The sequence below is a fragment of the Coloeus monedula genome (assembly GCF_965178545.1).
Source record: "Coloeus monedula genome assembly, chromosome: 19".
NCBI classification, from domain to species: Eukaryota; Metazoa; Chordata; class Aves; order Passeriformes; family Corvidae; genus Coloeus; species Coloeus monedula.
Genome location: NC_138799.1, coordinates 12,016,119 through 12,037,753, shown reverse-complemented (window position 1 = coordinate 12,037,753; position 21,635 = coordinate 12,016,119). Strand labels below are relative to the sequence as shown.

At 63.5% G+C, this 21,635-nt stretch overlaps 4 protein-coding genes across 4 annotated transcripts; 2 read left to right on the top strand and 2 right to left on the bottom strand.

Moving 5' to 3' along the window:
* The first annotated feature begins 17 nt into the window (after positions 1-17).
* On the top strand, positions 18-2,224 carry SYNGR2 (synaptogyrin 2). Its single transcript, XM_082294057.1, has 4 exons — positions 18-174; positions 326-563; positions 837-976; positions 1,078-2,224. Exons 1-4 carry the CDS (start codon positions 70-72, stop codon positions 1,273-1,275), a joined length of 681 nt encoding a protein of 226 aa, XP_082150183.1. The 5' UTR covers positions 18-69; the 3' UTR covers positions 1,276-2,224.
* A 387-nt stretch (positions 2,225-2,611) lies between these two features.
* TK1 (thymidine kinase 1) lies at positions 2,612-5,417 on the bottom strand (the record flags this gene model as incomplete). Its single annotated transcript, XM_082294260.1, has 7 exons — positions 2,612-4,008; positions 4,116-4,235; positions 4,319-4,408; positions 4,742-4,835; positions 4,915-5,028; positions 5,120-5,151; positions 5,352-5,417. The coding sequence occupies 7 exons, from the start codon at positions 5,415-5,417 to the stop codon at positions 3,853-3,855; spliced, it is 672 nt and encodes a 223-aa protein (XP_082150386.1). The 3' UTR covers positions 2,612-3,852.
* Positions 5,418-5,792: 375 nt separating this feature from the next.
* On the top strand, positions 5,793-8,464 carry AFMID (arylformamidase). Its single transcript, XM_082294184.1, has 11 exons — positions 5,793-5,859; positions 5,993-6,083; positions 6,159-6,263; positions 6,337-6,385; positions 6,556-6,641; positions 6,720-6,792; positions 7,065-7,162; positions 7,323-7,401; positions 7,575-7,704; positions 7,978-8,082; positions 8,197-8,464. The coding sequence occupies exons 1-11, from the start codon at positions 5,830-5,832 to the stop codon at positions 8,224-8,226; spliced, it is 876 nt and encodes a 291-aa protein (XP_082150310.1). The 5' UTR covers positions 5,793-5,829; the 3' UTR covers positions 8,227-8,464.
* Positions 8,465-9,137: 673 nt separating this feature from the next.
* On the bottom strand, positions 9,138-11,414 carry LOC309580245 (uncharacterized protein; the record flags this gene model as incomplete). Its single annotated transcript, XM_082294075.1, is given in 9 exon segments — positions 9,138-9,247; positions 9,250-9,478; positions 9,797-9,982; positions 10,153-10,179; positions 10,183-10,290; positions 10,441-10,476; positions 10,478-10,656; positions 11,055-11,138; positions 11,295-11,414. Coding segments are annotated over 9 exon segments (1,026 nt in total). The 5' UTR covers positions 11,362-11,414.
* Positions 11,415-21,635: the final 10,221 nt, after the last annotated feature.

The following is a 21,635-nucleotide window of genomic DNA, read 5'->3' as shown; positions in this document are numbered from 1 at the left end:
TCGGCGCCGCCGGGCCGCCAGGGCCGGCCCTCCCGGGGCGGTGCCGCGCAGGAGCGGCGGCGGAGCGCCATGGAGGGCGGCGGAGGCGCCTACGGGGCGGCCAAGGCCGGCGGTGCCTTCGACCTGGTCCGCTTCGTGCAGCAGCCGCAGGTGCTGGCGCGGATCGTCAGCGCGGTGAGTCGGGGCGGGACGGGACGGGAGAGCCCCGCCGGGACGGCGTCCCCCTGCCGCAAGCCGGTGCCCCTCGCCCGCCGGGACGGGCGGCCCCCGAAGAGGGCCCCCCCGGCCTCGGTGCCGCCCACCGGACATCGGCTCCGCCCCGCAGGTCTTCGCCTTGATCGTGTTCGCCTGCCTGATCGGGGATGGCTACACGAGCGGGGCCGAGGACCCCAAGCTCTTCTGCATCTTCAACCACAACGAGGACGCCTGTCGCTACGGCATCGGCATCGGCGTCCTCGCCTTCCTCGCCTGCATCTTCTTCTTCATGGTGGACGTCTACTTCCCCCAGATCAGCAACACTACCGACCGCAAGTACCTGGTCCTGGCCGACCTCGGCTTCTCAGGTACCAGGGCCGCGGGGCAGGGCTGTGCCTCCTGTCGCTGCCACAATGGCCGCCTTGTCCCGTGACGTGGCTGCCGGTGCCTGGCGAAGGGAGTCACTCCCGTCTGGCTTGCTGCCCGCGGGCCACGCGCTGCTGCTTCTGCTGAGTGCCTCAAGGAGTGGCTGCCCCTGGCCGGGTGCCTGAGCCAGCCTGCACGGTGGAGCTGGGTCTGGCCCTGGAACTGCCCAGAAGCAGCAGAACCAGCCCTGGCCCTCATGCCACTTCCCCCCACAGGTCTCTGGACCTTCCTGTGGTTCATCGGCTTCTGTTTCTTGACCAACCAGTGGTCCTGGACACGGGCCGAGGATGTGTACATCGGGGCGGACTCTGCCCGTGCTGCCATCACCTTCAGCTTCTTCTCTATCTTCTCCTGGGTAAGTGAACCACCCTGCCCCACTTGAGGGGAGCACAAAGGGGCCCCCTGCATTCCACAGCCTGGAATGGCCTTAATGCTGTTGCCCCCTTCTCTCTGCAGGGACTCCTGCTCACCTTCGCTTACAAGAGGTACAAAATGGGGGTGGAGGACTTTGCTCAAAGCTATGCCGACCCCAGCCCGGAGGTTTCGACTCCCTACTCCAGCTATCCCAACATCAGCCATGAGAGCTACCAGCAGCCACCCTTCACACACACAGCGGAAGCCCCAGAGGGGTATCAGCCACCACCAGTGTACTGAGCCCTGGCTGGCACCCGCGGGACGGCTGTACCAGTGCAATTCCTTCCGCGGGGTGGGAGGGAGGGATCTGTGACTTGGAGGGGACAGTGGGGCAGGAGGGTGATGGCTGCTTTGTTTGAAGGTGACTGGGCCTCCTCATGGGGTGTAGGAGGGGCCTGGGCCTGGTCCTGGAGCTGAGATCCTCACTGGAGGGTCCAGAGGCCGGTGTGCGGTGGGTGATTTGGCACACGATGATTTGCAGCTGCTGGGTGAACACTGCAGCTGAGGGAAGTTGGGTGTGTGGGCGGCCCTGGCATGGATGAACCTCTGCTTTTGCTGTGGTGCCTTGATGGTGGGGTGTGGTTCACAGCCCCTGAGCCTGGCCAGGCTCTGCCCCTGTGACTGTTGCCCTGGTCCATCCTATCTCCAGTGCCTTTCAGCCCTGCTGGCTGCGTTCCCCCAAGTGCCGTCTCTCGCTGCCATAGCACAGCCAGGCCCAGCTCCTGCCTGTACTGGCTTCCCGTGCCTTCCCCCATTGACTGCTTCTGGGTGAGCTATTGCCAAAGCCCCCTTTTCTCTTGCCTCTAATGCCGTGCTGTGCCTTCCTCCAGCCTGCACTACAGCTGCTGGTGCTTGGATGATGCGGCTTGGGATCTGTGGGAGCAGTGAGTGCTGAGATCCCTCAGCAGGGCCGTGTCTGCTCCAGCTGAGGAAAGTGCTGGAGCACTTTCTTTCCCTTGCATGCCTCCCCCTGAGTGCTGCCCTTGCTGCTGCAAGGCTGTGCTCCTGCACCCTGCCCACGGCTCCCTCCGGCCACACCAGCTGCCTGTGGGGCCGTTGTCTCAGGTTGTGTTTGCTGCTGTGCTGTGGTAAAGCTGTTCCCAGCAGCCATGTGGGCTGTCACTGCTGGGGCCAGTGTTCCAGCAGTTGTCACTGTATGCTTGGAATAAACTTTTTCACCAAGCCACCATGTGAGCCATCACGTGCCTTTTGTCTCTGGGGGAGCAGAAAAGGCTCCTGCCTTCTCCCCGTTGAGAGCTGGGGGTGCCAGGTGGGGCAGTGCAGCCCCTGCCAACTGCTGCACTGCAAACAGCACACTCATGCTGGTGGCTATTTTTAGGCCACCCTCCTCGTGCTCCCTGGTCTGAGCAGAGCTCCAACATCAGGCCTGCGTGCAGCCCTCGCGCCCTGTGACCGCTGCCGTGACCAGCCCACGCTGTCTCACTGGTCAGGAAGACCTAGCAGAATGCTCTGGTAGAAAACACACACACACAGGTTCATTAAGTTATTTATTAACCTAAAGCAGCAGCAGCACCACCACTTTTCTCAGCCCTGGGGGAACAGCCCAGGGGTGGCAATCGAGTGCTTGTGAGTACAATTATTCTCACCTGTAATGTGGGGGCAGCAGGGGGAGTTCAGGCAGCTCTTGGAGCCTTCCACGAGACAGGCAAACAGCAACCCTGCACTCGGATGCAGAGGTCTGGCCTGGGCAAAGAGCTACTGCTCAGAGCCTGTGGATGCTGGCTTCCAGGAAAAACCACTTTTACAGGGAATAAGGAAGCAACAACATTCCAGAATCTGAGTCAAACAAAGAGGGAAGAGGATCCTTCAGTCAGCTTAGAGCAGAGTAAGAGTCAGCCTTGAGAATTCTGGAAAGCTGAGGAGGGAGCAAGAGACATGACTAGGGTGGAGAAGCAGCTCCTCAGAGGAGAGCCCCTTTGCCAAGCAGCTGGATCTTCCCTGGAATAATCGTCCAAATCTTGATAGATGAAACTCTGAGCCTCCAAACCCCTCACAGGTAACATAGCACCAAAGTTGCAGCACCAGCCTTGAACCTGAGAAAAACTGCCCTGAATTTGGAGGAGGCTCTCCCTGGGACCAGTTTCTCCAAAGGACTCTGTCACAGCCTGCTAGAACACAGCCCTTTGAAGTTCAACACCTCAGAAGAGTCAGCTGCTAGGCTGACTGGCCTTCCTTCACCTTCTTGTGTTTCAATAATTGACAAGGCAGTAACACAAGTGAGTGTGCTGGCAGAGAGGTCGAGGGCCTGCCCAGGGCTGGGCTGCCACATGTCAGTTTAAAAGCTGTGCCACAGCTCTGTGACAATGGACAAGTTACCTCAGGCTGTTAGGAAAGGAAACTAAAAATTGCATTTAAAATACTAATGGCTGTACATTGTCTCGAGAAACCTGGAATTTAGCAACAGTGCACGAGACAGAAGGGCTGCATTCACAGGCACCAGTGCCAGCCTGAGCAGGCATAGACCACAGGGAGAGCTGGCCAGAGCCACAGCGAGCGGCGGAAGCACTGTGGCCTGGCTCGAAGTGCAGTGCCCCAGGGCCCGCGTGTGGCAGCATCAGTAACTGTGTTTGTCCCTCTCCTTGTTCTGAGATGGGAACTCACTCTAGCCAGGCTTTTGCTTCAGCTTCCCCCAGCATCAGGCCTGGTAGATCCTCAGTTGTGGTGTTTGGTGTGGGGAGCAGCGGAGGTTGGGTAGGGAGGGCTGAGGCACTGAACAGTTTGCTAAAGTAGAGAGAGGCAGAGCCGGTGCCTGGGAGCCACAGCACTGAGCTCCCTTCACCTCCGTTTTCCCAGCAGTCAAGTGAAGATTTTCTGAGGTGCAGCTGTCTCCAGCTGCCTCAGGCCCAGGGGCATGTTCTCTTTGTTCTCTGGCCCAGCCTGCTGGGGTCGCTTTCGGAAGTAGCAGGCTCGGCACACGGAGTGGTACTTGTCAGCTCCTCCAATCACTTCAACCTGGCAGGGAAATTTGGAGAGTGACTGTGGAGCCCAGCTCCCCAGAGGGAGTCTCTGTACCAGCAGGACTGGCAAGGTGAAACAGTTTCTGTTCCAAGGGGACTCACCTCCCGCTCTGCTCCCAGCCTCTTGGTGTAGGAGGCCTCCCGGAAGCACTCCATGCACACAGCGTTCAGCTTCACCACGCTCTCTGCCAGTGGCACCAGGTTCAGGATGCTCCCAAAGGCCTGTGCAAGACAGCAAGAAGATGTTGCTGGGTGGGTTCCACGAGGGTGCCAAAGCAGCTGCTGTACCAAAATTACTGTTTTACCTTTCTCTGGAAAGTTCCATCCAGAGCAGCAACAATGACGGTTTTCCCAGCATTGGCCATTGTCTCACAGAACTCCACAATGTCTGGGAACTGGAGGGGGTACAGGCACAATATAAAGAGGGATGGGGGGCGGCACTTGGCTCCAGATCCCACAGCGCATGCCCAGACAGCAGCACCAGGAACAAGGAAAATCAGAGCCATGTGCCCCATCTGTGAAATGAGCTCCAGTCCCACCGTCCTCTGTCTGCAGGGACTATAGGGAAGGAGAGTTTGACTACAAGCACAGGCTACATGGACCAAACTGCCCCAGGGCATTACTTCCCACCCCCTCCTGCAAAAGACACAGACCTTGGTCTGCATAGGGTGTACGGAGGATTCTGTGTCCCGCAGAGCCCAGCCAACACACCCCAGCCATGCACTTACGAACTGTCCCTCATCGATGCCGATGACGGCAGCACCCAGCGCCTCCTGGTAAACGTCCTGGAGGAGCCCGGCGGGCAGGGCCTCCATGGTACTCCTGTGGGCAGGGAAGGAGTGAGCTGGACAGGCCAGGCAGCCCCGTGGAAATGGGGTGTCCTCCTGCCCCGGGAACGCACTTATCATGTGTGGAGACCCCGGAAGAGCTGTAGCGCGTGTCCTTGGCATACTTCACCAGCAGGCACCGGTACTGGGCGAGCTGGAACCGTCGCACTCGCCGCATGAGCTCCGTGCTGCAAGACACGGTGTCAGCTGGCCTCAGCCTCGGCCCGCCGCATTCCCGTGACACCGGGCCCCGCCCTGCGCCCCCCGCTCCGGGCCTACCTCTTTCCGGAGAACATGGGTCCGAAGATCACCTAGGGGCAGAACGGTGGGGTCAGAACAGCGGGCCAACGGGAAGCCCCGGCTCCGCCCAGTGCCGGTGCAGCCCCCTGGCCCCGCAGCCCCCTCAGCCCGGTGACCTGGGGCGGCACCTATATTCGCCTCCCAGGCCGTGCCCGGGGCAGTACCGCCCCCGTATCTATCCCCCAGCCCGATACACAGCAGCGGTGCCTACCTGTATCTGCCCGCGGGGCCGGCTGGGGGAGCCGGGGTGGACACCGGGCACCGTCAGACAGTTCATGGCGGACTGCCGGCCCGAGCCCGCGCGCGCCGCTCCGGTGCGGACGCGCCAGCCAATCGGAAGAGGCCTCGCACCCACGCGCCGCCGCGCTAGCCAATCGCGAAAGGGGCTGCGCCGGCGCGCGGCAGCGCTGACCAATGGGGTCAAGGGCGCCAAAATTTTTATTTTCCTCTGCCCGGCGGCTCCGCCCCCGATCCCGAGTGGCCAATGGGGGGCGGCCCCGCCCCCGAGCCCTGCCGCGCCCCGAGCTCCGGCCCCGCCCCCGCGCTCGGGCCTCGCCTCCGGGGCGGCCAATGGGAGCGGGCTGGCCCCGCCCCCCGCCCCGCCCCGCCTGGCCCCGCCCCTTGTCGGGGGGGGGGGCGCGGGGCCGGCACCGGGAGCGGCACCGGAGCGGCACCGGAGCGGCCGCAGCATGGGCGGGTGGCGGGATATGTCCATGGAGGTAGGGGCCCCGAGGCAGGGCTCGAGGGTGGGCAAAGCGCGGTTCTCGTCCGAGCGGCGGGGTAGGGGCTTTCCCCTGGACCCCGCCGCCCCGGCGGCGCTGCCCACGCCGCAGCCCCGTTGCCTCCCCGCAGGCGCTGGAGGACCAGTACTCTCCCAGTCGCTGGTCCCCCCGCCTCGACCGGGACACCATCATCGACGCCCACCTCGCGGTGACGGCGGCAGGTGGGGAACGTGGGGCACCGGGAGAGGGGCTGCGCTCGGTGCCACGGCCCCGTGCTCCACCGCCTTCCCCCGCAGGAACCGAACGGGCCCGGGCCAGCGCGCAGACCTTGCTGCACGTCCCCTATGGCAACGGGGACGGGGAGAAGCTGGACATCTATTTTCCCACGGACCCTTGTGAAAGTCAGTGACGGGGATGGCGGGGCCGGGAGTGGGCAGGGTGGACACCCTGCTCATCCCCCACTGTGCTGCACAGCCTTCCCGGTTCTGGTCTACATCCATGGCGGATACTGGCAGTGCTTGAGGTAAGGTGGGCTGTCAGTGAGGGATTCCTTGGAAAGGGACCCCCTCACCAACTCTTACTGACCCATTCTCCTGACTCTGGGACTTGCTCTGGGTACATGGGGTCTGGCCAGTCCCCAGTTGGCCTTGCAGCCCCTGGCACCCACAGCCTGTCAGCATCTCTCTCCACCAGTAAGGACGACTCGGGCTTTGCAGCCCCGCCGCTGGTGTCGCAGGGGGTGGCAGTGGTGGCGGTGGGGTACGACACAGCCCCTGAAGGTAGGTGCTGTCCTGCAGAGGCTGCAGCTGCCTGCGCAGCCCAGTGCCCTCCAACCCTGCCCTTTGCCCTCTGCCTAGGCCACATGGACGCCATGGTGCAGCAGGTGCGCCGCAGCCTCGTCTTCCTGGTGGAGCAGTACCCCAGGATCAGGTGGGCAGCTCCCGGCTCGGGGGTTGGTTCATGAGAGTGGCTGGGGGCAAACAAGGCCTGCGGTGGGGCAAAGGCTTTGGCGCCTTGGTCCAAGCACTGGGCAGTGCCTGTGGCCACAATCCCCTGTCATTGCACAAGGCAGCAGCTGATGGATTGGGAAACATCTGAGCTGACACATTTGGGCTGTACCACCTCCTCTGCACGGAGCAAAGTGTCTCTAGGTGTCCATCTCAGTCACTCTCTCCTGCTGGCTCACTGCTTCCTCCTTTCAGAGGCATTTACTTGTGCGGACACTCAGCAGGGGCCCACCTGGCGGCCATGGTGCTGTCCACAGACTGGACAGAATTCCAAGAGGTGCCAGAAATCAAAGGTAGTGCTGCCATGTCCCAGAACAGGGTCTGGAGGGGAACTGATCTCCACACCTGGGACAAGGCTGCGGGGCTGTGGAGCCCCAGCTGATTATGAGGTCCCCAGGGCTGTGGGAGCCACCCAGGGTGCAGCTCCTCACCTGCCAGTGCCTCTGCCTCCAGGAGCGGTGCTGGTGAGCGGCGTGTACGACCTGGAGCCCATCCTGCACACCTATGTGAATGATGTTCTTAACATGAGCCGGTGAGCCCACATGCTGTGGGGACAGCCATGGGGGCAGAGCACAGGCAGCCGAACATCAGTGGCTCTGCAGCCACTCTGCTCCTATGCCTGCCCCAGCTGGTGAGTCCAGCTGAGGGCACGGGTGCTCCTGGAGTGAAGGGCTGCATCAGCTGCCACCGGGGTGACTCCTGCAGGGAAGTGGCCCAGAGGAACAGCCCCATGAGACATGTCACCCCAGCAGTGCCAGCAGCCTGTGAGGTGCTCGTGGCTGTGGCCCAGCATGACTCCCCAGAGTTTCGCAGGCAATCAGAGGAGTACAGCCAGGTGAGCACCAGGCAGTTGAAGGAGTACAGACAGGTGAGCACCAGGCAGTCACGGGAGCATGGCCAGGTGAGCAGCACCCTGCCTGGCTCTGGTGGGGACACTGCTCCAGCCAGCCCTCACCAACTTGCCCAACTGGGATGAAGAGCTGTGCTGAACCAGAGCAGTTTCTGGCTCACTGCAGGACAGCAGTCCTTGCCAAGACATTATTCCTGCTGCTCTGTTCAGGGCAAGTGGAGTTTGGGGTTCATCCTGCCAGCACTGCTCTCTCCACAGGCCCTGCGTGCAGCCGGCTGGTCTGTCTCTCTGCTGGATCTGGCTGGTGTGGATCACTTTGACATCATTGAGAAGCTGTCAGAGGACAGCTACATCCTGACCCAGGTAGGTAGGAGGGCTGTGCCAAGGCAGATCAGGTGGGCTTAGGGCTGGCTGCCACCTCCCTGCAGGGAGGTGTGGGGTCAGGGGCTGCTCACAGGGTTTGGCTCCTCATCCCAGGTGATTCTGAACATGATTTCAAGAGCATAATGGCATGTCAGGAGTAAACAGATGGGGACTGTGGACCTGCGTGGTGGCAACAGGCGTCTGGTATCACCCTGCCTGCTGCCTCCTCCCTCCAACATGGGGTGACCACTGTCTCAGACCTCCACCGTGCCCTCTCCACTCAGCCCAGCCTAGGCTGGTGCCCCTTCCCTGCAGTGTTCCTGCCTGCTGGAGCGCAGGGGACTGAGGGCTGCAAGGCTCTGTCTGGGCAGCTGGATCATGAAGTTTGTTCCCTCAGTGTCCTTTAAACTGCACACTGGCAGTATGAAATAAAATGGGAATTACTGCTGCCTGGGGTAGTGCTTCCCAGGGAGCCAGTGGGTGCACACCCAGTGCAACTGCTGCTGAGAGAATCCCTTCTTCCAGTGCAGAATTCTGGGACTTGCTGACCCAGAACATGACAGGGAAGCCTGGGGAGCCCACCTGCCGCTGTGGGACAGAATGACATAAGCCTCTGGGAGTGGGAGTGACAGAGCCATCTGGGTCAGGCTGGGCTCGAGCTCCTGGGACAGTCCTGGCCAGACACAAACCTTGGCATTGCTATGCAGCAACCCTGGTCCTGTGGCTGAGATGCTTCCATGTCCTCACGAGCATTTGTCCCTCCATGGGGACTGTGGCCATGATGATGTCCCTGCTGCAGAGCCAGGAAAAGAGCACATTTGAGAGAACACAGCTACAGGACCGCCAAAACACGTTTATTTTGTGCACTGACTGCCTCGAGAGCTGGGGTCGCCACTAGGCTGGGCTCACATTGGTTTTTCAGGCTGCCTGTGAGGGCTGATACTGAGTTTCAGATGGCTGGGAACTCATCTGGAGGACAAAGGGGCTCCAGATGTGTTCCCAGCAGCAGTCCTTTGGGCTGCCTAACTGCTGCAGCTGCGGGGCTGGCAGAGTGCTCAGGCTCCCCCGGTGCCTTGAGGCATCGGATGCAGTCCCAAGGCCAATTCCTCCTGGCACTTCCTGGCCACAAATTCCAGCTTTCTCCTTGTGAGCTCAGTGTCACGGCCGAGATGTTGCGGTGCCAGACAGCATGCACAGTCTGTGCTGACCAGGGGAGTAGCAAGACGCTGACAGCCTGCCCGGTCTCAGCCACCTCCGCGCTGATGGCACAAAGGCGGTCGCAGAGCTCAGCAGGGGAGGGCCAGGTCCCCTGGACATTTACCATTGCAATGTTGGTCTTCACCGCTGCCAGGTTGATGGACCAGAGGGGAGAGTTCAGCACATGGATACCCGCGGGAGGCCGAGGTGATGCAAGCCCACTGCCCAGCTATCTGGAAGAGGCTACCTGCCCCAGCCCTGCTCCAGGTTCTGGATGAAGGGGAGCCCTTTCTCCCCCCATGTGGTACCAGCGTCACTGAGTGCAGCACAGGGACAGTCATGGCATGATCCTGGCACTCCAGCCAGGTGAGGATCCCAGCAGCATCCTCACCTGCCTGGAGACCCAGTGTGGCCATCTAGGGATGGTGCCCAAGCCACCAGTAGCGTGGTATTGCTGGGCAGTGCCAGGTGTGCTGTTACATCCCAGCACAGTAAGGGGCCCCGAGGTACCTTCCACAAAGTGCTGGGCATTGTTGTGGTCTCTGCGCAGCATCACCTCCGTGTGCTGCAGCCCAAGGTGGGCAGCGGCCACCAGCACTCCCACCTGCCGCATCCCCCCACCCAGCAGCTGCTGCACACACCAGGCCTCAGCGACAAACTCCCTGCACCCTGCCAGCACCGCACCAGACAGGGCACCCAGGCCCTGCAGAGCCCACAACGGGGTCACCCCAGCTGTCCCAGGGGCAGCTGCCCCTCCTGGGTACAGGCCCAGCCTGCCACATGTGTTCTTAGCCCAACACCTGCAAACAAGGGGCAGGCTGCAGCTTGTGCTGGTCCCTGCCAGCCTTGGGGACCCCTCCCACACAAGCAGACCTTGGAGAAGCAGAGGGTCTCACAGTCTCAGTGCTGGGCAATCTGAGCTGGCTCCACACCCTGGGCCACTGCTGCATTCATCAGTCGTGCGCCGTCCATGTGCACTCGCAGCCCGTAACGGTCTGCAAGCCCACGGACCTGGGAGTCAGAGGGGCAGCTGGTTTGGGAGGGACCCCTGGGGCATCTGGTGCCACCATGAGCCATGCTCTGAGCTCCAGTGTCCCCAGGTGCAGGGCCCAGCTGCCCATGCCAGGCAGGATTGTGCCAGCACCATCTGTGGGCTCTCACCTGCCTGCGATAGGTGAGGGGCAGTGCCCGGCTCCCCCGCCGAGCTGTGCGTGTTCTCCAGACAGATGAGCTCAGGACACATGTGGTACTGGCTGCTGTGCGCCTCACAGATGGTCAGCTCCAGCTGGTCCAGGTCGAATGTGCCATTCGGCAGATCTGGCAGTGCCTGGGAGTGGACACCGGCGACCTGTGCCCAGGGCAGGAGAGAGCTTGGAGCTGACAGGGGACAGTGGTGGTGCACGGGGGCTCCAGCCCTCTGCCCCTCTGTCCCCTCCATCGGGTGTGTACAGCCCCCACTCGTGTCGCAGCCCGTGGCTTGGGACAATCCAGGAGATGCTCTGGCAGCCAGAGGAGGGCAGCACGCGGCCGCCCTCCTGCCCTGCGAGCCCTGCCGGCAGCGCTGCGTGCCCACCGTGACTGCCCGCGGCACGCAGCTGCGCGGCCCCGCCGTGCTCGGAGAGGTGCAGGTGGGTGTCCTGGCCCAGGAACAGCTGAGCCCCGCTGCGCTGGCAGTGGCATATCACTGGGAGAGAAGGGCCGGGAGGGAGGGGGCCAAGGGCAGCAGCCCACAGCCTGGGGGGCACGGGGGGCTGCGGGTGCAGCCCCGGACTCACCGGCGATGAGGTTGGCCATGGTGGCCGTGGGCACGAACAGAGCCGATTCCGTCCCCAGAGTCCCCGCGGCCCGGCGCTGCAGCTCTGCAAGGGGACACGGATGTCCTGGGGGCCAGGGGCTTGGGGACCCCACAGGTCCCGGCTGCCCCCGCAGCCCCGCTCCGGCCTCCCCATCCTGCTGCCCCCGGGTCGGGGGCTTGCAGACAGGGACCCCGTGGGAGGCCCGTCCCCTCCGCCCACCGTTCAGTGCCGGGTCCTCCCCGTAGTCGGCGTCGCCCACGGCGGCGCGGGCTATGGCGCGGCGCATCCCCACGCACGGCCGGGCCACCGTGTCGCTCCGCAGGTCCACGGCAAGCGGCGGGACCCCGCGGCTGCGCCCCCCCGGGCACCCCCCCCGGGCCCGGCAGCCGCCCCCGCCGCAGCGCCGCCCGCATCGCCGGGACCGCCCCCTGCAAGCGCTCCCGGGCGGAGGTGGGATCGCCCATGCCGGGAATGGGGCCCGGACACACGGGGCAGGAACAGGGCAGCGGCTCCTGCATGGGCCCCGCGCACGTTCCGCGCCTCGGCGGCGCAGCCCCTGCAGAGGCGCCGTCCCTGCAATCCCCCCATCCCCCAACACGCTGGCGCTGGGAACACGGGTGGGGGCTGCCCCGGCCCTGCACTGTCCCACGGCCCCTCGCTTTGCCAAGATCCCCATCCTGGGTGTCCGACGGAAGGGAGCGCCAGGGGGATCCTCCAGAGTCTTTCCATGGCTGAGCAGGAATTGCTCCCGCCACGCTGCTCCCCCTGCCAACAAGGCTGGCACGGGGTCGTCTGGCCGCTGGGAATTGGCTCTGGCCCTGGCTGCGCCTGCCCTGGCAGCCGATGTGCAGTCCGGTGGCACCGCAGGTGGGCTGGTGCTGCAGCGGTGCTCTGGGATCTTTGGGCAGCTCCACAGATCTCGGCACTCCCTGCCTGCTCTGAGGGGACCCACCAGCCTCTTGGCAGAAATCCCCACTGCCCCCCAGCAGGGGGGCATGTGCCCAAAGCAGTAGCGAGACCCTCTCACCTCCCCCCGTTGGGCTGGACCCGCTGGATCATTCTCCCTGCTGCTACCAGGGTGGGGGGCACAGCTCTGCAGCACCCAGCACCTCTCCTAGCATTGGCACGGGATCAATAGGGCAGGCGCATTAAGGGGCATGTTCCCCTCAGGGGCACATGCTGCCCAGCCCCTGCCCTCTAACGTGTGTGCTGTGCTCCAGCTGCCTGTGCTATGGCTGCTGTAATGCTGCTGCCTTCTGCCCCCTCTGCCACATGCCCCCCCAGCTTTGGCTGCCCCAGGTCCCCTATCCTGAGCCCCCTGCAGCCGCCCCACTGGTGCCCACTCTGCCCATACCCCTGCCCTTGTCCATGGAGCCCCCTCCCTCACTATCCCCTGTCACCCCCCCACGCTGTCAGCCCCGCAGATGAGTGAGCCATAAACAGTCCTTCATGAAACGTTTTTCACACACAGGGCCACATGTTAACAGTTTTTCTTTATTTACTGCCTCCATTTCCTCTTTGTTCCAGGAACTTGTCCTCCAACTTCAAGCTGCTCATGATTAGGCAAAAAGGCCTCTAATCTCCCCGATCTGATTTACCGTCACTGAGAGCAGACGCTTCCCGTTACTGGCCCTGGACCTGGGAGCATGGACAGCTGAGCTGTGCCGGCTGCTGAGCCCAGCTGAGCCTCCCCAAAGCTGCCCCGCCACACACACCGCCTTCCCGGCAGCTTCCTCTTCCAGTAAGCGCTGGGCAGTGCAGCCGGTCACACTGCAGGTGAAGGGCTGGGGGAAGAGCAGCTGTGGGGTCCTAGGCCAGGGATCCCTCCCTCCACCTGGGGCTGCTGCTGTAGGGCAGGGCAGGCTTTGGAGCCACTTTCTCTGCTTGGAAGGGCTGGATGGTTGGAGCATCCCTCAGCACAGCCTTCCTAGCCACTCACCCGTCCACTCCCACAGCACCTGATGGGGTGGTCGACTGCCCTGCTGTGCCCAAAGCTGAAGGGCAGCCCCCCCAGCCCAGTCAGGGTCTGCAGCCAAGCAGGGGCTCCTTCACTGGGCAGCAGCCACAACTTCTGCGGGACTCACAGTGTGGGTGGGTGTCTTCCACAGAGCCCCTTGTCTTTCAGCCCTGTGCCTCTCCCTGGGACTTCAGGCTGGGACCTGCCTTGGGGGTCCTCCCTTGCTACCAGCACCCACAGAGCTCCCCCATCTGCACGGGGCCCAGCAGGGCCACGGTGGGGTTTGGTGGGGCCAGCACCGGGCCCATGGAAGTGCTTGTGCCTTGTATGTGGAGTGGCTGAACTCAGGCCACGGGAGCTGGGCAGAGAGTGGGCAGTGCCAGTGCCTGGCCAGGGGCTTGGCTGGCAGCTGGGGACTAGTGGGGGGCTCACCCAGGACCACACTGCACCATAGGACTGCAGTCTCCACCTGTCCACACCAGCTCCTGTGGTGGGCTAAGCCCCTGCCCTGCTGGGCTCAGCTCCTGCTCTAGTTGTGCCTCCCCAGGGCTAAAATTAGCAGCTGAGGCCTGGCTGGGGAGCCGGGAGTGGAGCCCAGATCCCACCGCGGAGGATCGGGTTTCCCCCCTCCCTACCACAGGCCTGGCAACCACTGGGGCCGATTCCCGGAGCTGGGCCCCCCCTGCTACCAGCCCCACCGGCAGCCCCATCCCAGGCCTGCCAGGCCCAGCTGCTTGGTCTGCACGTCCCCAGGGCTGAGCCCTGGCACATCCCGGCTGCAGGAGGCTCAGGAGGGGCTGCAGGATGAGGGGAGCACGGTGCTGTAGCTGAGCCCTCTGCCTCTGGCACACATGGTTGTCCTGGGAAAGGCTGGCAATGGGCTCTGCTCCCAGTCTCCCAGCAGAGCCGGTGGCTGCGGCCATGGAGCTGTCAGTGGCCCAGGCAATGCCCTGGGGGTCTTGTGCTGAGTGCCAAGGGCTGACTCAGGACCTGGCAGAGACCATAGCATGCTCACCATGAGCTCGGGGTGTTTTCCTGTCGGGCTGCCTTAGCCCTGCGGCCACACCGTCCATGGTGCTCACCCTGTGTGCCCTTTGGGCTCCATGGCTCGTCCCAGGGGGGCGGCTCTGGCGCTGCCTGTTCTGGAGGGTCCCGGTCCCACCTGGGCCGGGGCAGCCGCCATCCGTCGCCCCCGAGGGGCTGAGCCACGGAGCCGAGCAGTTTCCTGCTGCCGGGAGCGGCAGGGCGATTCCCGGGAGCGCCGGCTCCAGGCTCAGCCGGGTCGGGTCGGGTCGGGTCGGGCCCCCCACCCGTCGCACTCCCGGGGTCCCGGTGCCGGTGACATGTCCCGAGCTGCGGCACACGGCGGCCGCCGCTCGCGCACGGCCGAGCTTCGGCCCGGGATAGACCCCCGACGGACACAGTCCCGGGGCTGCCGGGGCCGTGTCCGGTGCGGGAGCCGCGGGCTGCTCCGGGGAGTCTCCGTCGGAGCCCCGCGCGGGCCGGTGCCGGAGCCGGGGCTCGGTGTCCGCGTGGTCCCGGCCGGTGCCCCGTCCCCAGCCTGCGAGGCCGCGGGTGCCCCCCCTCCACCGGCAGCGACTTTTCCAGTAAAACCGCCGCAGAGATCCCGGCTTCCCGACAGGCCCGGCCTCCGCGCCGGGGGGGCGCCGACCGCCCTTAACCCTTCCCGGCTCGGCCGGCGGCGCGTTGCCCGCCCGACGGGCGTCTCCGAGCCCGGGACCCGCCGGGTTCTGCTCGCCCGGCCCGGCTCGGCGGCTCCGGGGGACTGCGGGGGACTCTGCCCGCCTGGCCCCGGGCGGCGATGGCCCCGCTCCCCGGGGTCCCGGAGGCGCCAGTGCGGGGCAGCCTGACCCGCCGCGCACCGGGAGCAGGTGGGAGAGACTGGCCCCGGAGGGCCTTTGTGGCCGCAGCCCCCGTGGGTTCCGGCCGTGCCGGGAAGGCCCCCCCCAGCCCATCGTGCCCCCCATGCCGAGGGTTTCCCTTCTCAGGGTGCACCTGAACAGGGGCTGGCCCTGTTCTGCGGAGCAGAGGGAACATCCCAAGGGCCAAGGAGCTGGAGAACCGTCGGGGAAAAAGCCCCTCTGCACGGGGTACTCCAGTGCGGGCTGCCATGGGGCTGTGGGGAGGGAGCAGCCGGGGGTCCCTGGGAGAGCCCTGGTGCTGGGGGAGCTCTGGTAGTACCCTGAGAGAGCGCTGGAGCCGATCACGGCTAAGGACTGGTGGCTGTGCCGGCTCCACAGCCCTGCTCCAGCGCTCCGCAGGGACGCTCCGGCAGGGTGGGCAGACCCGGGGATGGCCAGGCACTGAGGGTCCGTGCCGAGAGCTGTGCCGGGCCGTCCCCGCCGTGCCCTGCCGGGCACCAGCTGCTACACTGGCTGAGCCAGGGCTGAGGTAAGTGCTCTAATTGTTTTCTCTGTGGCCCGAGATGAATAATTGAGAGGTCTTTGAGGAGAATTAATTAGCCCGTTTATTGGCAGTAAATGCTTTTCTCCAGATGATGAAATAGATCCTGAGCCACACGTGGGGCAGGCAGATGCAGGTCACTGATGCTGCTCTGGAGCTTGCTGGTGCCAGGTCCGCAGGCCAGCTGTGCTGGTGTCCCGTGCCCACTGTGGACAGGCACACTGGTTCTGACTCCCACGGCCTCCCACGCTGCCTGGTGTGCCTGGAGCTCACTGCACCCATGGCCAGCACTTTGTGCAGGGAACCTTGTGTTGGTGGGAGCAGGGGGCATTGAGGGGCAGGCAGGGTCCTGCGGCAGAGTGGGAGCCCTCTGCCCCCATCATGCCCATGTAGCTTACTGCTTTCCCCCACCTTGCATCCCATTCTGGGGAATCCCTCCCTGTGCAGACCATGATATGTCCCCTTGTGTTTCCTTCCTGGCTCTCCTGGCTGCCAGGGTGGTGCCAACTTGGGGCTTGTAGCCTGCACCTCCTCCTCACCTCCTCCTCTTCCTCTTTCTCCCCTGGGTATGGGGTGAAGGGCCTTGCACAGCCAGAAATGCTTAAACAAGGATTTCCTTGTTGCTGCATGAGCTGTTTGCTTTCTCCCGGGCCAGCCGTTAATGAGGTTTGGCAGGAGGCACCGTCAGCCCCAGCCATTGGATTTCTATAAATCAGCCTGGAGCTGATGTGTGGGGCTGGGATGGAGCTGCTTGATCTTGGTGCATGGGACTTCAGCTTGTGTGTCCTGGGAGCCCCTCTGGGAGTGGAACATCCTGGCACGGTGTAGAGGGGCAGGGGCTGAGTGGGACAAGGGGACTGTGGCTGCTTCCCACCAGGCAGGTCAGAGCAGCCACTTCAGCTATTTCCAGGAATGGCAGAAAGTGCAAAGCAAAAAATAAAAGCAGCTTCCACAGCTTCAGTGCAAAGGGCCCACATGCCAGTCCTGCCACTGTGACGGAGGTACTACCAAAAAAGACCAAAATCCTTTCTGTCTGGAAATCAGTTGTCTGTACCCTGAGACAAGGAGGGTAAAATACAGGCCGTTTTATTGAAATGACACTCTTCTGGTTTGTAATGAAAAAATGCAACAAATAAGGCAGGGGTTGAAGTTGCTGGGGTTTGTTTGGGAGCCGGCACAGCCCATCTGTGCTGCGCCAGGCTGAGAGGAGCCACAAGTCTCAAAGGTGATATTTCAGTTCCTGCTCTGAGTATGCTTCCCCCTTATCCAGAAACACCTCTGCTCTCACTCAGTTCTCACAGAGTTTCTGCTGTGTGTGGAAACTGAGAGAATCCCCAGTCCCAGCATGGCTGCAGGGCTCCTCGGGTCACCACAGTCTGCTGGGAAAGCTCTGGCTCCCTTCTCGCCTTCTCTCCAGTAGCCTGGCCCATGGTGGGGCAGCCCCTGGGCCAGTGGTGTCCCCCCACAGCAAGACAGCACCAGGATGGTGACGGTGGCATCTGGCAGGGGTCTACCAGGAGCTGCCCCTCCATCTGCAGCCCCATGCCTCCACCCTGCCAGCATTCCCCACATACCGTCAGCCCTAATGGGGGTGGGATGTGCCTGGTCATAGCAGAGGGAAGATGCTCTGTCAGAGCCCCCACTGCAGCTGACACTCTCCACTTCCCCTCTCCGTCTACACCCCCTCGCTCGCGGGTGCCAGTGCAGCTGGAGGCTCCAAACCTGGCGACAGGCACTGCTGAGCATGGGCGGCACTGGGGAGCCCTTGGTCCCAGGGGACCCACTCGCGACAGGGGCAGCTTTGTGGGGCACCGGGGTGCGCAGCTCTGTGGGTGGGCAGCTGCTCCACGCTGCGAACCTGGCCTGGTCCCTGCCCTGTCCCCACTGTGCGCAGGGACCCCCTGCGCTGGGACCCCCGTGCCCCGCAGGGGTTGCTGCGGCTGCAAAGCCGGGGCTGGGAACAGCAACCCCGGCGAGAGGTTGTGCAAGAAGGGGGGGACCCGGGAAGGCACGGGCGGCCAGTGTTGAAATTCCATGCTCTTACAGAAAAGCCCCCGGGCAGAATTCCTGACAGGGGTGATTCATCCCCCACTGGAAGCGATGACTTTGCCTCTCCAGTAAACACTGTTCAGCAGGGTGCCACTGCTCTGTCCTGCCACCCGCTGTGGGGTGACAGGGCTGCCCTGAGCACCGCAGGCAGCACTGGGGGTGCTGAGGAGGGCCAGGGGCACAGTGGCCGACTGGGAGCCAACTGCTGGGCAGCAGAGCGGTGGGCACCAAAGGCAAAACTGAATCCTCGGCTCGGTGGCCCGGCTGCCACCCAAACGCAGTACAGGCCATTGCTGTTGCCAGGTGCTTTGGGGGCCCCATCTCCCGCTGGTGAGGGCACACGGGACAGCCTTTTCCAGGAAGCAGGCGAGGGCAGCCAGGCTGTGGAGTTCCCGACAGCAGCTCTGGTTTTAATAACAGCAAATCAATGGATGCCCGGTTCTGGCCAGAACAAACTCCTCTGCTTCCTCCCTGGCCTCCCCCTCCAGTGGCTTCCCCACAGGGCAAAACAACGCATGTGAGAGCCCCAACTCTGGCCATGGCACATGGGGTTCTGCATGCTGATGGTCCACACCTGCCTGCCCTGCCGGCTGCAGCCTGTCCCGGCACGCTGCCTGCACTTCCAGCCCCGCTGTAGCAAGGGAAAGTTGGGGGTCCTCACTGCTCCTGCTCACCTCTGCTGTGCCCACCCCCTACACAGGAGGGTGCTGCCTGCAGGGCTGCTCCGTGGCTGGGCATTCCCAGCTGCTCCAGCATCTTGCCTTCCCAGCTCAGCCCCGCACTGTGATTCCGCCTCCTCCCCGTGGCTTTGCACAAACCTCGAGCTTGCTTTGTGCTTGTTTTGAGAACAGATTAGTCATGGCTCTGAGCTGGCTTCCAGCAAATGCACAACAGCACCATGGAAAAACGAGAACAGTGAAGTGATGACTCAGCAGGGCTCCCACTCTGTCCCTGGGGTGCCAACTGTCCCTGCTCCTGACTGGCCCCGAGCACCAGTGAGGACCACCCGGGGATGCTGCAGCTGGGCCGGGGTGGGTGGGCGATGGCAGGAAAGACCCAGGGGCAGCGCCTGCCTGCCTGGAAGCTGCAGTGGTGCTGGCAGGGTGGGACACCAGGTCCTTGGGGGTGACAGGCAGCCTCCTCTCCTTCCCCTGCCCCCTCCTGCACCTGGTGGGTGGGGACTCCCCTCCAGCCTGCTGGCACCTTGCTGTCCCAAACCCCCACTGTGCGTGTGGCTGGAACATCCCACTGCTCTAGCTCAGCGCCCAGCAGGCCCGCTGGGTTCTGGGGATGCCACAATGATGGGTGGCTGCTAGGATCCTGCCAGGACCTCAGTGGGCTGGGGATCCCCGGCTGTGTGGGCTCAGCAGTCAACCCTGGACACTCGGGCCCTCCTGGCCGCCACCTGTGCGCCAGTGACGGGAACTCCCGGGGCGGGCCCTTACCGTACCTCACACCTTGCTCCACAGCCCTTCCCTGCCCTGCCCTGGCTGGCTGCCTGGCAGCACAGCGTGTTGCCAAGCCTCCTTGCCAGGTGGCTTATCATGATCCCATGGCGCTGGACACCAACTGGTGTCGGCTGCCAAGGATGAACAATGTAATTACTGGAATTACAGTAAAGTGCTCCTGTTCCCACTCATTAAATGCTGAGACAGGGCCCCTGGGTCCTTCTGGGGAGCATCTGCTCCAGCTGTGCCCTCTGCCAGCCACACACCCCATCGTCGCCCAAGTGGCGCCACTGGCACCCATCACCCCTCACCCAGCTGGTGTGGCTGGAGTTGCTCTCTGCTGATGGCTGCCAGGCTGGTGGGGACCTTCAGGCCCTCCAGCATTGTGCACTGGTGAGGAGGGGGCAGGCAAGGAGGGCAGGGCTGGATTGCAGACACAGGGTCCCACACTGGGGAGCTCCATCCTCAGCCACATGTGTGGCTCTGCCACTGCTGGCTCCTGTGCCGCGGCTGAGGCCAGGACGGATATGAGGCCAAGGGATGCTCCAGGGCTAGGGTTTGGCACCTGCCCATGGCTGCTCTGCCAGGGTCATCTGAGGACTCTGCACTGTGCTGGGCAAGCACACCCCAGGCAGCTGGCAGCCTGCTGCCAGAGCACCCACAGGGACCTCCTGTGACGTGCTGGAGTGACCATAGCCAGTGGTTGGCACATCACTGCTCCCTGTGAGTGCAGGTGCAGGAGCAGCGTAGCCCTGGGCCCGGGTCTCTGCCAGGGAGCAGAGAGCTGAGGCCGGGGGGGCTGGGGCAGAGCAGCTCGCATAGCTGCTGATGGAAGGAGTGAGGAATCCACAGCTGCTGGCTCCCTGGAGCTGGCCGCGGGTCTGGCTAGGGAAGCGGCAACAAAGTAGGGTTTCCATGGGGATGTACACAGCCTGCTGGGCTCAGCTGCAGCCCGAAATACTTCCTGGCCTGGGCACAGGGTCCTGCTGCCACCCCCTGCTCCCTGCCTGCTAGTAGCCCTGCCTGGTCCAGGGAGAGCCAGGGCCAAGCCAGCCCCCATGGTTCCCCCATCCACCAAGGCTTGGGGCCAGGTCACCGGCAGCTGAGCTGCTACCAGGACAGGGACTTCAAGCAGTACAGAGTGCAGAGGCCCAAGATGAGGGGCAGCTGTGGAACTGAGGGGCTCTGGGGACAAAGAGCTGCAGCCCTGCTCCTCCTCCAGCGCAAGCAGCTGTCTCTTTTCCTGGGCCTGCATCTGGGACCACCACTGCCAGCCCTGGGCTCTGCCACAGAGCTCATGCTTGTGCTTCCCGGCAGCACAGGGGGAGCAGATGTCCCAGTCCCTGTTCCCAACCGTCCCCGTGGCCCTGGCCTGCAGAGGAATTGCCACGTAAGGAGCAGGTGGTGCCATTTACAGTAAGTCCCCAGCTGCTGCACAGCCCTTTCCTGCATTCTACTGGGAAATGTAGTGGTAGATGTGGGAATGTCCTGGTGCTGCAGAGCCAAGCAGGAAGAAGTGCGTGAGGGGAGTGCCACAAGGTCGGTGTGTTCACAGCAAGCTCCCTGCCTGGCTCTGCCGCCCCAGTGACCTCTGGTGCTGTGTCCACTGCCACCTTCCTTGGGGTCCTGGTGTGGGGCTGGGGAGCCTTCACGGGTCTGTCCTGCTTCCCTGTGACCAGTTGGGTTTTCTGCATGGTTGGTGTAGCCACAACAGAGCTGTGGTGCTGGCCGAGCCCTCTGCTGCTGTGCTGGGGCTCGCTGCCCGCAGCAATCACCGGCTGCAGTGGTTTCCTGTTTTGGCTCTGCAGAGGCTGGTACACACCAGAGCAGGTTTCCTGCACCCCTGACCCAACAGGGTTGAGGTTCACCATCCCAGCGGACACTTCCTTCTTGTGCCAGTAATGAGCCAGCAGTGTGATGGGAAGCATTGGTGGCTACCCTGCACCCCATGGGGAGGCCAGGCTGAGGCAGGACAGGTGGTCAGGCAGGGGCTGTGGGGCAGCAGCCTGTCCCTGCCTGACCACCCTTCTGTACCCCAGCACCTTGTCAGGCTCTCCCTGGGCCTGGTGCTCTCACCCTGCTCTGCATGGCCACCTTCACAGCATGGAGAGCTGATGGCACTGGGGACATGCTATGCTTACAGCTGCACTGAGTTCTGCTGGTGCTGCTTGGTGCCCAGCCCCAGGAGATCTGGGGTGTGGAGAGGTGCAGGACCCCAACGTCCCAGCCCTGTTTCTGGAGCCCTGTGCAAATTCTGGTCTGGCTCCTGGCACCATCACACAGTGTCAGGGTCTGATCACCCTGGTAACATCTTCCCCATCCAGGAACCCTCCCAGGGGAAGCTCAGCTGCCCTGGCCCTGGTGAAGGGCAGAGGGGAACTGGCTGTGGGACACGCTTGATAGGCTGCTTACGAAACGCAGGGCCAAGTCCGCTCAGCTGCTCTGGAGCAGTGAGAGGTTTGTGAAACCTTCAGCAGGGATTTGCCCGCCGGCCGCCGCGTCACTGCTGCCGCGAGCTTGGCTTTATTCCAAGAAACCCGTGGGGCTGGCGGAGCTTCCCGGATTCTCGACTCAGCCGCGGGTTGCAGCACCGTGAGGGAAGAGGCCCTTGGTCGGCAATGCCAGGGCCCTTCTGGGAAGCGAAGAAGCTGGGACTGTTCCCACAGAGATGGGAAGGCTGGG

Coding starts and splice junctions, on each gene's coding strand:
- SYNGR2 (XM_082294057.1), top strand. CDS start 70: ATGGAGGGCGGCGGAGGCGCCTACGGGGCGGCCAAGGCCGGCGGTGCC. Junction 564..836: donor GGCCGACCTCGGCTTCTCAG/GTACCAGGGCCG, acceptor TTCCCCCCACAG/GTCTCTGGACCTTCCTGTGG. Junction 977..1,077: donor TCTTCTCTATCTTCTCCTGG/GTAAGTGAACCA, acceptor TTCTCTCTGCAG/GGACTCCTGCTCACCTTCGC.
- AFMID (XM_082294184.1), top strand. CDS start 5,830: ATGGGCGGGTGGCGGGATATGTCCATGGAG. Junction 6,386..6,555: donor GGATACTGGCAGTGCTTGAG/GTAAGGTGGGCT, acceptor TCTCTCCACCAG/TAAGGACGACTCGGGCTTTG. Junction 6,793..7,064: donor GAGCAGTACCCCAGGATCAG/GTGGGCAGCTCC, acceptor TCCTCCTTTCAG/AGGCATTTACTTGTGCGGAC.